At 40.6% G+C, this 15599-nt stretch overlaps 2 protein-coding genes across 3 annotated transcripts; one reads left to right on the forward strand and one right to left on the reverse strand.

Annotated features, from left to right (window-relative positions):
• Positions 1-294: 294 nt before the first annotated feature.
• LOC111975644 (pyroglutamyl-peptidase 1-like) lies at positions 295-4237 on the reverse strand. Of its 2 annotated transcripts, none has more exons than XM_024004109.2 (5): positions 4073-4237; positions 2026-2078; positions 1215-1331; positions 868-1100; positions 295-692 (listed from the first exon to the last, which is right to left on the reverse strand). In XM_024004109.2, the coding sequence occupies exons 1-5, from the start codon at positions 4104-4106 to the stop codon at positions 500-502; spliced, it is 630 nt and encodes a 209-aa protein (XP_023859877.1). In that variant the 5' UTR covers positions 4107-4237; the 3' UTR covers positions 295-499. The 2 variants fall into 2 exon arrangements, with proteins under 2 accessions (XP_023859877.1, XP_023859878.1); XM_024004110.2 differs by having other exon boundaries at positions 4156-4186.
• A 40-nt stretch (positions 4238-4277) lies between these two features.
• Positions 4278-14945, forward strand: lsm4 (LSM4 homolog, U6 small nuclear RNA and mRNA degradation associated). The gene is made up of 5 exons (XM_024004111.2): positions 4278-4374; positions 6542-6583; positions 6760-6858; positions 7128-7317; positions 14263-14945. Exons 1-5 carry the CDS (start codon positions 4372-4374, stop codon positions 14370-14372), a joined length of 444 nt encoding a protein of 147 aa, XP_023859879.1. The 5' UTR covers positions 4278-4371; the 3' UTR covers positions 14373-14945.
• The last annotated feature ends 654 nt before the right edge of the window (positions 14946-15599 follow it).

The following is a 15599-nucleotide window of genomic DNA, read 5'->3' on the forward strand; positions in this document are numbered from 1 at the left end:
ATTGAGTTGATGCAAAAAAAGGGTTATTCCATACACTAACCCTGTTTCTGAGATAGCAGTGTAAGTATGGATAAAGAGTCAAAACCATGGAAGATTCTCAACAGATTCAAAAAGAGTAGCGCTCCTAGAACAAGCATGTGGCTCACTTCTGTCAATTCCTGTTATTCCAGTTCAATTCGTCTTGCCCAATCTCTTCTATGTAGACAGAATGTGGGGAAAGCTCGTTACACCAAAACACCGAACCAGCTTTACTCACCTCACCATAACCATTAAGATAAAAAATGTAAAAAAACGGCTAGGTCAAAAGCTTGAGGAAACAGCAACGAAGAATGTGACGAAATGACTGTGAAATAAGTCAACTGGAAGTGTCTGTATGGTTGCCATTTTTGAATTTGCACCAGAAGAGGTAATGAAACAAAAACGTTGTTTGGCTATTTGTGGTTAAGTGCATAATCTCTCGTGTGTAAGGGATTAAAGGCAGTTGGCTTTCACAGGTAAATTAGTGCACACGCTGGCAGTGGATCTTCTCTTCGGTTTGGTCGAGCATGTCCAACATCTCTTGTATGATGGCTTGGAGGGCCCTACCCAAGTCCACTCCACTATAAGGCTTCTCTATGGGAGGCACGTGGACGAATGCTGAGTGCCCATGGCTCAGGTACAGAGAGGTGTAGTAGGTGAAATCACAGAGGTATCTGTCAGGAAAGACACAGGAATTAATATAATGGTGCTAAGTGGTGGTTCTACAGTAAGATTTGGGGGGGGGGGGAAATAGGCCTACAACTTTCTTTGAAATACAGGTGTATGCATGCATATTGATTTTATTAGCAATGTCGCAAACACAAAAGCACACAGGAGGAGGATGCTTACCTGCCAGCATCTTTTGAGACGGACACTGCTACTCCTAGTCCAGAGGCTGTCACTCTTTTGCAGACCGATTCCATGTCAATAACAGAGTCAATGCAGTCTGGGCCCCCCTCAATGCAACACTGAGAATGGGGACAGAAGCGGCTGTTGTCCAGACCCTTGTAGCCATGGTTACGGCCACATTTCTCTAAGGTAACGGTGGTGGCCATACCTGAGACTCCAACATGGACCACTAACTGATTCCCCATGTAGAGAAGGATACAAAACAAACAAATTCAAATATGGTGCATATCAAGGTGCATAATTGACCAGCAGGAAATGAGATAGGAGCCCATTCATTGCCTTCTTACCTGGGGATGATACTGCTTCCATAGTGATGGAATCAAACTCTGGACTGCCTGGTAGTCGACAGGCACCTCATACACATGCAGGTCTATGTCCTTTCCCAGGCCCAGCTTCTTCAGTTCCTTAAAACAAAGAGAAGAGTAGACAGGTGATTAATATTCATAAAAGATAATAGAAATGTCTTCATCTTATTTTGAAACTCATTGATTTTAAAATAAATAGATGTTTTGTAACATGTTAGACATTTCCTTGTGGTCATCTTTACTTTGTCTATTTAGTCCATAAAAAAATGTGCACAACAGAAATATGATTGGCTGATATCCTAAAAATACAAATTGGGAAAGCACAAACAGGAAAAGATGGAAAATGTCTGGAGGAGACGACATTTCTAAAGTGTAATGTTCACAGCTGGCTCTATAATTTGCTACAGGACAACTGGCCATGGCTACCAGGCAAGTTCCCATAAACATTTAAAAGTGGCGTGATTGACCAGCCACAAAGCAGCCCTTTGTTTGATTTGAATATCCTTATCAAGTCTGTCTAGACACCCTGACAACCATTGTCCCCATCACATTTCCCAATACAGCCCCACACCACCACTTCGGCCCTATAATGCTTCTCTCACATTATAGAACGTGTAAGAAAACATTTTCTGAATGAGATCCCATGACAACTAATGTGTTCTACCAAACAGGCTGAGCATGAACAAGGTGGGCAGTTTTGTGTTATTGTCAGGGAAATAAACCCATCCTTATAGTTATAAAGAAGACAAATTAATTCAATTTAGCCTACGTGAAATATGCAAAATATACATACCTGGACTGCTACCCAACTGGCATTAATAGTGTGCTCTCCAAATGGCTCAAACCCTGCAAAATATGGCAGCATTTATAAAATCAAAAGAAAGTGCCAAACTCAAATAGCAGATTCAATTAAATTGAGATTGACGCTTACTTATAGGATTGCTTGGCAATACATTTGCTTGAAGGGAAAGAACTGTCCTAAGAACCCATGCTCGAAGGGACACTAAAGAAATATGCACAATCCAATAAAAAGCTCACTTTATATGATGTGTTCATAAATGTGTGAGTGTAGCTGCAGTAACGTTGAGACATCACTCTGAATCCCTGTGAAATGAATGGGCTGGTGTGTTCCCTTGGGGACACAGGGATCTGTCTGTCTGGCAGGAAGGTGAAAAGGAGAGAGCGTGGGGTCGGCAGCTGCTGGCCAGCTCTTTTGTGAGGCCCTCTGTTCCCAGGCAATCTAACATATTTTATCAGGCCATCCCATGTTCAACTGGCCTTTGTGTCTGGGAGACAGGAGAATTCGGGTGTTTTCACACTTGGTCTCTTTCGGACAATTTTTGTGAACTCAGCACGGTTTGCAACATTTGTTGTGCACTGTGAACACTCCAAAGGAAGTCAGACACCTCAAAAGAGCCCCCGAAGCGGTTCGCTTGAATTCCGTGGTCCGGTTCCCTCTTTTAGGGAAATGTGAACACAAAGCTCCCCAGGTTCGTTTGTCATTATTCCCACACCACACACTTGAATACTGCAACACCGATTCCCCTGCCATTATCCATCATATTGGTGCCACAAAAGAGAGAAGATTATGTGCAGGTTCGTACAAAAAAAAATGTTTTTGGTTACTGATTAGTGGTGTGTTCCCTTGGGGACACAGGGATCTGTCTGTCCGGCAGGAAGGTGAAAAGGAGAGAGCGTGGGGTCGGCAGAATTCCAAAATGTGTGTTTTTAGTTCAAGATTATTTGTTTGCAATATGTTATCTATAGGCTGAGAGCTTCATAAAATGTTTATTTGATTGTGCGTTTTGAAAAGTGTGAGAAGACAACATAATTTGGTGAGAACAACAACATACTGTAGGGTACAAAATCAATTCTAGCTATTAAAGGGGCAGTCGCCTATATTGGGTGTACAATTTTCAATTACAGCATTATTTAAATCTGCAGTTATTCTTCTGCTATTTATTATGTTTGCAATAAAATGTACATGTTAATAGTATCTTCTAATTACAATTATTATGTCGCATATTTTAATTAAACGCAATCTATTAGCTTCCAAAATGTATGTATATCTAGTTGTCCAATAACACAATTCTGATTGAATGGCTTGTCCTGCACTTTATAAAAACACAGAGTGCATGTTGGAAAAATATCTTGGTTCCTTTCTAAACATAGCAATGTGAGTGCAAAGAGGACTCAGCCCACAAAATAGGTGAAGTGAACTGGAAAAAAATTGTTGAGTCCTCATTCAAAGGCAAGGGTAGTGTGACTACAAAGAGAACTGTGTTATTTTAATTTAATTTAAATGTTTTACCCCAATTCAATTTAAAGAGGACTGAGATCATTTCTTTTAAAAAGAGGACTATGTGAAAACACCCTAAAAGTTTCACAATTCTGTTTAAGACTGCTAGTGTGTAAAGCAAATGTTTATTGAAACTAGAATGTTGCTAAACACAAGGAAGACATTAAAAATGAGGCAAATTGCCTAACAAGTGCATGACTGGAGGTCTGAAATATTACAACTTCCATTTTATTCTGGTACATACAGGGTCAAGTAGGTCATACCATGACACGTTCCTAAAGTTATGCAATTATGTCCATAGGCAGTTATCCATAGGCATACTATTTTGGAATATAATAAACAAATTATTGCCAATTTGTCAAACACTTTGAAGGTATGCTTGCCATTATACAAATAACAAACTGCAACTATTTGGACTACTCAGCTGCATGTCCTTCACACAACTTTTCAACAGAGTAACATTCTTGACATGCACGCCCTAGTTGGCTTTGTCGAGCTAGAAACTACGTACAGTCGAGCAAGTAGAGGAAACCCCACTAACCTGTTACAACAACAGTTTGCTTACTATTGTCCATATTTTTCTTAGCTGTAGTGAATGTTTTCGTTTGTTATTCTAAATTTTACCAGGGATGCAGCTGTCTGGGATTTTGCTGTCCTTTCACAGTTGATCAGTCATCTGTTTCTGTGTTTTTTTGCGTATTTTTTTCTCGGCGAGTCTGACGTAATGACGTATGGTAGCTACACATTTTGGCGACAACTTCCGTCCAACGGAGTTAGCATTAGCAAACAAAAAGAAATTACGTTCAGTTGACCGGATAGTTTGTAATATAATCTGTTATAATGGTAAGTATATATTTTATCGGGTTACAGTAAAATGAGGACTGTTATGTGTGGGACCGTGGAATAGCTCGAGCACAAACGCGTGGTTGTTTTGTTTACCATGCAGCTTGGATAGTTAGCTACTGTAACGTAACATGAACGTAGCTAAATGGTTAACTCATTGTGTTAATGCTAGCTAATAGCTAACAAAAAATATAATAGTAATCTAGTTAAAACATTGACATATGTTTATTGTTATAGTATCTAAACACATGGTTTGCATTTCAAATCAAATTTGACCTAGCTAGTTAACTACACTAAACAAACAATATAAACGCATCATGTAAAGTGTAGATACCATGTTTCATGAGCTGAAATAAAGTATCCCAGAAATGTTCAATAAGCACAAAAAGCTTATTTCTCTCAAATTTTGTGCACAAATTTGTTTACATCCCTGTTAGTGTTCATTTTTCATTTGCCAAGATAATCCAGGTGTGGCATATCAATAAACTGATTAAACAGCATGATCACTAGACAGGTGCACCTTGTGCTGGGGACAAAAAAAGGCAACTCTAAAATGTGCAGTTTTGTCACAACACAATGCCACAGATGTCTCAAGTTTTGAGGGAGTGTGCAATTGGCATGCTGACTGCAGGAATGTCCACCAAACATAGTCCTGGGGTGCCTCTTCTACCCACCCCCCGGTGCACATTTTGGTTTTTGCCCTAGCACTACACAACTGATTCAAATAACCATCTCATCATCAAGCTTTGATTATGTGAATTGGCTGTGTAGTGCTACGGCAAAACTAAACGTGCATCCAGGGGGGGCCCCAGGACTGAGTTAGGGAAACCCTGCTATAAGCTGCCTCAAATGTCATTTTAGAGAATTTGGCAGGTCGTCCAACCAGCCTCACAACTGCAGACCACGTATATAGCATCGTGTGAGTGAGCTGTTTGCTGATGTCAACGTTGTGAACAGAGTGCCCTGTGGTGGTGCCACGTTTCAATCGGTGACGTCACTCGCTCTGAGACCTAGAAATAGTTGTTCCCCTTGCTCTGCAAGGGCCGCAGCTTTTGTGGCGGGATGGGTAACGATGCTTCGTGGGTGTCAGTTGTTGATGTGTGCAGAGGGTCCCTGGTTCGAGCGAGGAGAGGGACGGAAACTATACTGTTACATTGATGCTGTTGACCCGGATCACTGGTTGCTGCGGAAAAGGAGGAGGTCAAAAGGGGGGTGAGTGTGGCCGATGTGAAATGGCTAGCTCGTTAGCGGTGGTTTCAATCGGTGACGTCACTTGCTCTGAGACCTAGAAGTAGTTGTTCCCCATGTTCTGCAAGGGCCGTGGCTTTTGTGGCACGATGTGTAACGATGCTTCGTGAGTGACTGTGGTTGATGTGTGCAGAGGGTCCCTGGTTCGAGCCCAGGTTGGGGCGAGGAGAGGGACGGAAGCTATACTGTTACATTGACATCAGCAAACGTTGTGATATATGGTTATGGTATAGGCAGGCATAAGCTACGGACAAAGAACACAATTGCATTTTATATATGGCAATTTGAATGCACAGAGATACCTTGACGAGATCCTGAGGCCCATTGTTGTGCCATTCATCCGCCGCCATCACCTAATGTGTCACAAGGACTGTACACAATTCCTGGAAGCTGAAAATGTCCCAGTTCTTTCATGGCCTGCATACTCCCCAGACATGTCACCCATTGAGCATGTTTGGGATGCTCTGGTTCGACGTGTACAATGGCGTGTTCCAGTTCCCGCCAATATCCCGCAACTTTTCACAGCCATTAAAGAGGAGTGGGACAACATTCCACAGGCCACAATCAACAGCCTGATCAACTCTGTGAAGGAGCTGCCGCGCTGCATGAGGCAAATGGTGGTTGCCCCTACCTTTTTTATAAAGGTGTCTGGGACCAACAGATGCATATCTGTATTTCCAGTCATGTGAAATCCATAGATTAGGGCCTAATGACTTTTTTTAATTGACTGATTTCCATATATGAACTAACTCAGTAAATTCTTTGAAATTGTTGCGTTTATATTTTTGTTCAGTATAGTTGGCTATCATACCAGCTAGTTAGCAAACCTTTTCAAAGCTAGCTAGCTAATTTAATCATGTGTTAGCTAGCGAGCAAGACAACATGCGCAATGACTTTAAAAAAACATTGAAATTCACAGCTACCGCTATCTTTGCTGAAGACTGCACAGAACCACCCTATGGTAAGGATGGATTCAACTCGTCTAAGTTTTTGTGATATTTTACTCTTACTTTGTTTCTTGAGTCATGTGAATTTCTCACGGTTGTTCATTTAAATGTGGTCATTGGTTTTTGTGTTACAAACATGAAACCACATCGCTTTGATTTCTTACTCATGCTTCTTCCCTATGCTCCTCAGCTGGTGGAGTTGAAGAATGGAGAGACGTATAACGGACACTTGGTCAGTTGTGACAACTGGATGAATATCAACTTACGAGAAGTCATCTGCACCTCAAGGGTACAGGGTTTGTCTATAAGTACTTGTCGACACTCAAGAGTGACCACTGATCTGAAATATGTATATGGTTGCTTACGTGACAGCCACGAATGAAGAGGCTACATGGCTGTCTTTTTCACAAATCAGCTATCAGAAAAATGTCCATGTCTAGCCACAAGATGGCACTATTGACAGTCAAAAGATTCAGCTTTTAAGAGTGCTTCTACTAAGACTAATGCTGAAATTCTCCCCTAATCCCATCCCTAATCCCATTCACTCCTATCGTCTAGGATGGAGATAAATTTTGGAGGATGCCCGAGTGTTACATCAGAGGAAGCACCATAAAGTACCTGCGTATCCCAGATGAAATCATCGACATGGTAAAGGAGGAGGTGGTGTCCAAGGGCCGCGGGCGAGGAGGCATGCAGCAGAACAAACAGCAGGGCAAGGGCCGAGGGGGAGGAGCAGGAGCAGGTAGAGGTAAGATGGAACCTCTCTTTCCTTGGAGGCAAATGGGTAACATTTGGTTGAGGTGCTGGTAGTGTGATGCAATTGGGATTTATATTTATGAGCTAAGTAAACACAGTGTATATATATTTTTTCTTTTCATTATTGAGTGATTCCATACGAAACCAGGACCAAAAAAAGGCCATGATATTGGGGATTTTCAAAAATGTTCAATGTAATCCATAGAATGGTCCTTTGGCAGAAGGATTGTTAACATATGTATCGAAACGCATAATTGAATTGACATTGTGGCCTTACCCAGGCCCCCTTTAAGAGTCCATAATGTTTCATCTGTAGGTGTTAAGCTGGAAGCTGAAAACAAAGCAAAAAATATAAACAGAAATATTGAAAATTCCGTGTTTGATTTGGTGAATTTTGTGTATGTATTGTTGAACAAAGTATACTCTAAGGCAGGGGTCAGAGGCAGCCTTTTTTGGGGGGGCCCACCAACCATCTGCCTCGACAAAAATCGTCCCGCGACTGAATCTAGTTGCCTACCCTCAACATTGAGGAGTTTACTACATCTGTACATGTTTCAAGCAGACCACTGTGGTCCCTGTACCCAAGAATACCAAGGTAACCTGTCTAAATAACCCCCCCCCCCCCCCGGTAGCAGTCATATCAGTAGCCATGAAATGCATTGAAAGGCTGGTAATGGCTCACATCAACACCATCATCCCAGACACCCTGGACCCACCTCAATTCTCATACAGCTAGGCTTGGGCAATATACTGGTGTATTTCGAAATACCGACGGTATGATTTCCAATACCACCCCCCCTCCAAAAAGTTGTTTTATATATACTAGAAGGCCAACATCCTCTTCACTGTTGACGTTGAGACTGGTGTTTTGTGGGAACTATTTAATGAAGCTGCCAGTTGAGGACTTGTGAGACGTCTGTTTCTCAAACTAGACACTCTAATGTACTTGTCCTCTTGCTCAGTTGTGCACCGGGGCCTCCCACTCATCTTTCTATTCTGGTTAAGGCCAGTTTGCGCTGTTCTGTGAAGGGAGTAGTACACAGCATTGTACGAGATCTACAGTTTCTTGGCAATTTCTCGCATGGAATAGCCTTAATTTCTCAGAACAAGAATACAATGACGAGTTTCAGAAGAAAGTCTTTGTTTCTGGCTTTTTTGAGCCTGTAATCGAACCCACAAATGCTGATGCTCCAGATACTCAACTAGTCTAAAGAAGGCCAGTTTTGTTTCTTCTTTAATCAGCACAGCAGTTTTCAGCTGTGCTGGTTTTCTAATGATCAATTAGCCTTTTTAAAATGATAAACTTGGATTAGCTAACGCAACGTGCCATTGGAACACAGGAGTGGTGGTTGCTGATGATGAGCCTCTGTACGCCTATGTAGATATTCCATTAAAAATCAGCTGTTTCCAGCTACAATAGTCATTTACAATATTAACGGTGCCTGAACTGTAAGTGACCCCAAACTTTTGAACGGTTGTGAGTGTGTATGTCACTTACAGTGCAGACATTGTTAAAATTGTAAATTACTATTGTAAACTTATATATATTAGTGTACCAGTCAAATGTGTGGACACCAACTCATTCCAGGGTTTTTCTTTATTTTGACTATTTTCTACATTGTAGAATAATGGTGAAGACATCAAAACTATGGAATCATGTAGTACGCAAAAAAAGTGTTTAAACAAATCAAAATATATTTGACAGACACATCTCAACATCAACTGTTCAGAGGAGACTGCGTCAATCAGGCCTTCATGGTCGAATTGCTGCAAGGAAACCACTACTAAAGGATACCAATGAGAAGAGACTTTGGTTCCAACCGTGAGACGCAGAGTAGGTGAACAGATCTCCACATGTGTGGTTCCCACCGTGAAGCATGGAGGTGTGATGGTGTGGAGGTGCTTTGCTGGTGACACTGTCTGTGATTTATTTAGAATTCAAGGCGCACTTAACCAGCATGGCTACCACGGCATTCTGCAGCGATCGGCCATCCCATCTGGTTTGCGCTTAGTGGGACTACCATTTGTTTTTCAACAGGACAATGACCCAAAACACACCTCCAGGCTGTGTAAGGGCTATTTGTCCAAGAAGGAGAGCGATGGAGTGCTGCATCAGATGACCTGGCCTCTCAATCACCTGACCTCAACCCAATTGAGATGGTTTGGGATGAGTTGAACTGCAGAGTGAAGGAAAAGCAGCCAACAAGTGCTCAGCATATGTGGGAACTCCTTCAAGACTGTTGGAAAAGCATTCCAGGTGAAGCTGGTTGAGAGAATGCCAAGAGTGTGCAAAGCTGTCAAGGCAAAGGGTGATTTTGATTTGTTTAACACTTTTTTGGTTACTACAGGGTTATATGTTATATTTATATTACAGGGTTATATGTGTTATATTTTTGATGTCTTCACTATTAGCAAATAGTAAAAATAAAGAAAAACCCTTGAATGAGTAGGTTTGTCCAAGCTTTTGACTGGTACTGTGTGTATGTGTGTCATATATATATATATATATATATATATATATATATATATATATATATATATGCCAAGATGTCGTTAATCATTTTGTATTTATTCCTTGTGTTTGTCTTTTAAAGGCTATTTTTTTGACTGCATTGTTGTTAAGGGCTGTATGTAATAATTTCACTGTTCTACGCCTGTTGTTTACGAAGCATGTGACAAATACAATTTGATTTCCGCTGCTCTATGGGCACATCAACGTTTCCCGAGTGGGATCTCATTCTATGAATTGCATTTTGTGAAAATCCCCGAAATCATTGTCTTTAAAAAAAATTATAGTTTTGTATGAAATCACTCTAGTCTTAGGTGAAATGGTTTGTGTCATGCTCTCGCATATGCTCCCAAATATTTTGCTGTGCAACCTGGAATTTTAATTTGGGAGCACCAGTGCGCCTATTAAAAAAAATATTTAAAAAATTCTCCCAGATAATTGTTGTAATGATTAGGCTTCGCTGTACCATTTGTTTCCGAGTGCCCTAGAGAGAAAAATAAAAGTGAGCGCTGATCCGTTAGCGTCATGGTTGCACAATTGCTACAACAAAAACGGCTTGTTTCTAGCTACAAAAATTCTAAAGATCTGGCTTGGCACAACATTTTTGTCCTCCTATAGCGGATAGACGTGACAGAATTTTATATTTATTAACCAGTTGGCCGTTATAAAACTACTCCCAGGCCTTGAATCATTTGTTTACACTGTTCAGTCATGTTACTGCATTGGCTAGCTAGCTAACAACCTGAGGAGTATACTACAAAGCAGGATCAATGGCCAGCTAGCTTTGATTAACAGCCAGAAATAACAAGATTTTCTAATTCATTTAAGTAAGCTAAACTTATGTTTGTGTTTTTGGTTGTTTAGTTAATGAGACCATGTCCATTTTTTTTAAGCTCACCTTTAAAAAATTAACACTTAGGCAAGTCAGCTGGCTAACTCATTGATTCTGCTTTGTAGTATACCCCTCTGGTAACTTTACCAGTATATCCAAACATTTGGGGGCATAGAAAGAAAGGAAAAAAGATAGCTTCTTCAGGAGATCAATGAATGAATGACTGATCTCCTGGATTCATCACCACAAACCTGCCGTTCTTAGAGTGTACAATGTTCAATGTTATGGATCTCAATAGGAAAATGCTGCTTTTACTCAATGTAGAAACCTAATATAACCCAAATGACTTTGTAATTTCAGTGACTGGTATTTTATCAACATGTTAGCTTTTATAATAAACTGTCTTTACAGTGTTACATAATAATTTCTAGCGGACAGCATGTGCTTCAAAAGTAGCTAGAATTCATATAGGCCCAATATAGGCTGTCAATCAAGAGACGTGTACAATTTTCAATGTAATGCATCGCAATAGCAGAATTAGATATACCAAATTTTCCACAAATTACTTTGTAATTTCAGGCCTGCCAACCTGCATGTATTTTGCGTACCATGCACGCAATTTGAGGTCAAAGTACATGACTTTAAAACGACCCTAAAATACACAGAAAAAATAGGCTTCTAGTTGGCACGTTGTGGTTTTTGACTCAACGGTCGGAAGTTGGAGCTGAGCCAATCTGAGGACTTGGGTTAGGAGAAAAATTATCTAGCTGTAAGCTCAGGCCAGCCCCTGTAGTCATAGTACTATTTTCCACCCTTGAGCTGGATGGCAGATGTCCACATCATCCGTTGATACCACTGATGTGTGGGGGGGAAAGGGTACGAAAAATGGAGAATGAACTGTTTGCCAAATATATTTTCCAAAATTGTATGTTAGTCAAGCACATAATCACTATTCTTTCGTAGTCAGCTCCTTAGCTAAGGTGTCATTACAATGAAGATAGTTGGCTACAACATTGTCAACTCAGTGCTTGCACATGCTTTGTATTCCGCAACGGTAGTAGTCACGAGCGCATTGCCGATCAAGGAAACATGCGGTAGTTTAGAGCATGTTCCTGTGTGGATGGAAACAGACATGGCAGAGAGCTGTTCCGCTAATACCGTCCTTCACAGAAAGTTATTTTAGACGGTTTAAAGATTAGTAGGCCTATGTTAATTAATCAGTTATTGATCTGTCCTCTGTATGTCAACAGTAGGCTGCTAATGATGTCATAATAGTCAGTTCACCAATGACGACAAGGCATGTTGAGTGAATGGTAGACTAGTAGTCAGACCATGATGGATTAGGTCAGGGATGGAGATCTGAAACCAGCTCATATAGGCCTAGTTCAGTTGTTTCAAATAGTCTACAGTAAACTAGACTACTACATTGCATCTAGTAATTGAATTGAGAATTTTCTCCCCAAACAAAAATACGAAGCCAGTTCACATTTTCACTAGACTATCCACATAAAGACACCTATGAAATCGAATAATCATTACCCCTAAATTTTACCCAGAAATATATGAAGGTGTCATTGAGACCACCTCAATTTAATGTAGGATCAAACAAGACTTATTTTGTTGGATACATTGTTTGAGTATATACTATTAGTTCATTTTAGTATACTGTAAACAAACTGTATCCTTTCAGTTGAGCAAACTAGCGCTTCGCCTGTCTATCGGAAGTTGATGTTGTTGCTTTGCAACCTCTTGCTAGCTTGTTAGCATAATAAATGACTAGCTAGACATTTTACGATTTTGTGTGTGTTCGTAAATTCCATCTGGAGTGCCAGAGTGCGCTGGGTGTGAGTAAATCCAGAACGTTGTCAGATTGTCCGTTTCAGAGTGGTTCACTCTCGGAGCGCGCTCTGGCTGAGAAATGGGGTTGATCCAAGCGTTCTGACCTTACAACCACAGTAAAGCACCCAAGCTAACTGGATAACGTTGGCTAGCTTGCTAACTATTTCCAGACACAAATGAGAGAACACCTTCCTCTGACCGTTTTACTCGGCCTTAGCAGAGCTGGTTAGGCTGGTTCATGTTATCCAGAGCGTTTGTGACTGTAACCATGATGCTGGCAACAATTTAATTACTCTTTTTTTTGCCAATGTTTACTGACACTGGCCATATATTCAACGGGTGTTGAAAATTCATAAATTCATCAGTTATTCTGCGCTCTGGCACACTCAGACGAGAGTGCTCTGAAATCGGAGTAGATGGGCAGAAAATAACCATGTCCATTGAGAACGCACAACGACTATACCACTTAGCTAAGAATGACGTGAATAATCAAGTCAATAAACATTGGATAGTTAGTTAGATTATAGTTTATACTGCCTGGCAAGTATGACGTATTAGTAGCCAACTAAAATTAACATTACTCGTTAGGTAACTAGCTAACATAACATTACAGCAGTATGTACCGGTATGCGGTTTGTAAAGATAGCGTAGCTAACAAATTGTCAGCCAACATAACGTGTAACTTATTTGATAAGTCATTACTTTATTACATTGTTCAACATTTTCTTAACATTTGTCATTAGTTAAAGCAATGAATTTGTATCCGCCCCCGTCGGACTTGGGCTGCCATTTTCTTCAAATCTGAAAATGTGAAGCCACAACCATTTTCTGAAGAATTGCTTTTTAGGCCCTAAAAGCACATAAATAGTGTCCACTGCTTGTATACTTCGTAATTTGGCGAATTTAGTACGATATCTGTGAACAATTTTATTTAACTAGGCAAGTCAGTTAAGAACAAATTCTTATTTACAATGACGGCCTAGGAACAGTGGGTTAACTGCCTTGTTCAGGGGCAGAACAACAGACTTTTACCTTGTCAGCTCGGGGATTTGATTTAGCAACTTTTCGGTTACTGGCCCAACGCTCTAACCATTAGGCTTCCTGCCGCCCCCAATTAGCATACTACATACTCAATTTATGTCACAAATAGTGCGGTTCGTATGAGTATTTGAACACAGTTTAGGTTTCAGGAAATGGCAGTTCCAGGTTTTTCAAAAATGCTAATTGCTCCAACTTTCAGTTAGGGAAGTTGACTGACCCCTTCCGGACCCCCCCCCCCTACCCAACCTTAAGCCAACATTGGCCTCCCATTCTTACTGAGGCAGTCTTCTGCTAACATCATTATTAGGCAAAAAAAAGGTGCATTTGCCTATGATTTAGGCAGTGTGTGTCGCAGATCTGTAATTTCAATGATGGGCTTATGCATCCACATTTGGGACAGCAGGTAGCCTAGTGGTTAGAGCCAGTAACTGAAAGGTCGCTAGATCGAATCCCCGAGCTGACAAGGTAAAAGTCTGTCGTTCTGCCCCTGAACAAGGCAGTTAAACCACTGTTCCTAGGCCATCATTGTAATTAAGAATTTGTTCTTAACTGACTTGCCTAGTTAAAAAATAAATGTTTCTAGGGCACAGTGTGTGCTTCAAAAGTACCTAGAAATTATATTTGCCCAATGATAAGCTGTTTGTCAATTATTATTTTCTGGTGCTCCTAATGTGGCTTAACTTTGGTCATGCTGTATGTCTCCGCTCAATGTTTAGGTGTATTTGGAGGCCGTGGCCGGGGTATGCCAGGAGTGGGCAGAGGCCAGCAGCAGCAGGAGAAGAAGCCTGGTGGTGGCAAACCTCAGGGAGTCAAGAACCAGCACTGAGGAGAGGGACAGACAGACAGGTCAGACGTAAGAGAGAGTGTAGTTTTCACAGAATAACAACTCAGTGGAGATCATCTCACACAATGTCTTGTATAATGGCCATTACTGCTCCCTCTGTGCTTTGTTTCTAGCTATGCGTGTTGTGTGAGTTTGAACTCCACTGTGAGAACTATGAATAGTCCGTTCAGGTCAGAAAATGCAGGGTTTTGTTTTATCAACAATTTTCTTTTCCCCTACTTAGTTTTTGTTAAGTTATCATTTTAGGCCACCGTCAAAAACGTATAATTATCGTCCAGAAGTTTGTTTTTATTGTGCCTAGAGACATTTACATTCAACTGATTCTACCCAATTGTTTTTAATGTATATCCAATTGTTTTCAACTTAAAGCACATTTTATGCCCTTGGAATTTGAAAACTTATGTTGATTGGGGTATATGAGCGAAAAATACCTAGTTGGTTAAAGAGTCCCAATTGGGTGTTTCTAAATGTTCTACTTTTTGAATTTTATTTGCATTTTGTAACCCAAGAAAATAACTTTGTAATTTACTTATGAGAATAAACAATTTTATGTTATACACTGTACTTTATATATGAAAGAAGAAAAAACAAATTCAGATCTGTTTGAATTGGTCTACATACAGAATTAAAAAGCCTTTTGTTACACTCATGCTCACTTATCTCCTAAAGTGACAAAACACAATTTGCATATTAGGTTTATGTTCTTGTATAACTAGCTGTAAAATAAGCAGTCGTTGGTCAACAAACAATAAGGCGTGCATATAACAAAGCTGGTGTAACCCTCTAACCCCCTAAAGCACAACCTCAATCACAGAGCTGCTGAATCGGCAATAATGCAGCCAAGATTTTGCGTGACGACTTAAACTGAATTCTTCCACTGCTTTAAGTTCGTTGCATACGTCAATCTGAGACTGCCATCGTTGAAGTCGTTTGTGGTGACGTCAAAATGAGGGGTGTTGTACAAAACAAAGTCCTTAGCGATTGGATCATCTCTAACCAATCAGAGTATCAATGCAAATGACTGATTTTCAAAACGCCGCTTTACCCACGTGTGTTCTGGCTCTGGCCCAACCGGTTTCTGTTACCAATCAGAACGGTTAGAATGTGTTTGCGTTCTAGAAATCATCTGCAAGGTACTTAGATCCAGATTCGTAGAGTACCACAGTATGAGTCATAATACCAATAAAACCTAGCGGTCCAACAGGGAAA

Source organism: Salvelinus sp. IW2-2015, linkage group LG16 (assembly GCF_002910315.2).
Source record: "Salvelinus sp. IW2-2015 linkage group LG16, ASM291031v2, whole genome shotgun sequence".
NCBI classification, from domain to species: Eukaryota; Metazoa; Chordata; class Actinopteri; order Salmoniformes; family Salmonidae; genus Salvelinus; species Salvelinus sp. IW2-2015.

What these genes read in the sequence shown, in the direction of transcription:
- LOC111975644 (XM_024004109.2), bottom strand. Translation starts at nt 4,106, where the DNA reads ATGGACAATAGTAAGCAAACTGTTGTTGTAACAG. An exon ending in GCAAACTGTTGTTGTAACAG is followed by an intron (nt 2,079 to 4,072) that starts GTTAGTGGGGTT and finishes CATATTTTGCAG; the next exon opens with GGTTTGAGCCATTTGGAGAG. An exon ending in CCAGTTGGGTAGCAGTCCAG is followed by an intron (nt 1,332 to 2,025) that starts GTATGTATATTT and finishes CTTTGTTTTAAG; the next exon opens with GAACTGAAGAAGCTGGGCCT.
- lsm4 (XM_024004111.2), top strand. An exon ending in CTGCACAGAACCACCCTATG is followed by an intron (nt 6,584 to 6,759) that starts GTAAGGATGGAT and finishes TATGCTCCTCAG; the next exon opens with CTGGTGGAGTTGAAGAATGG. An exon ending in AGGAGCAGGAGCAGGTAGAG is followed by an intron (nt 7,318 to 14,262) that starts GTAAGATGGAAC and finishes CTCAATGTTTAG; the next exon opens with GTGTATTTGGAGGCCGTGGC.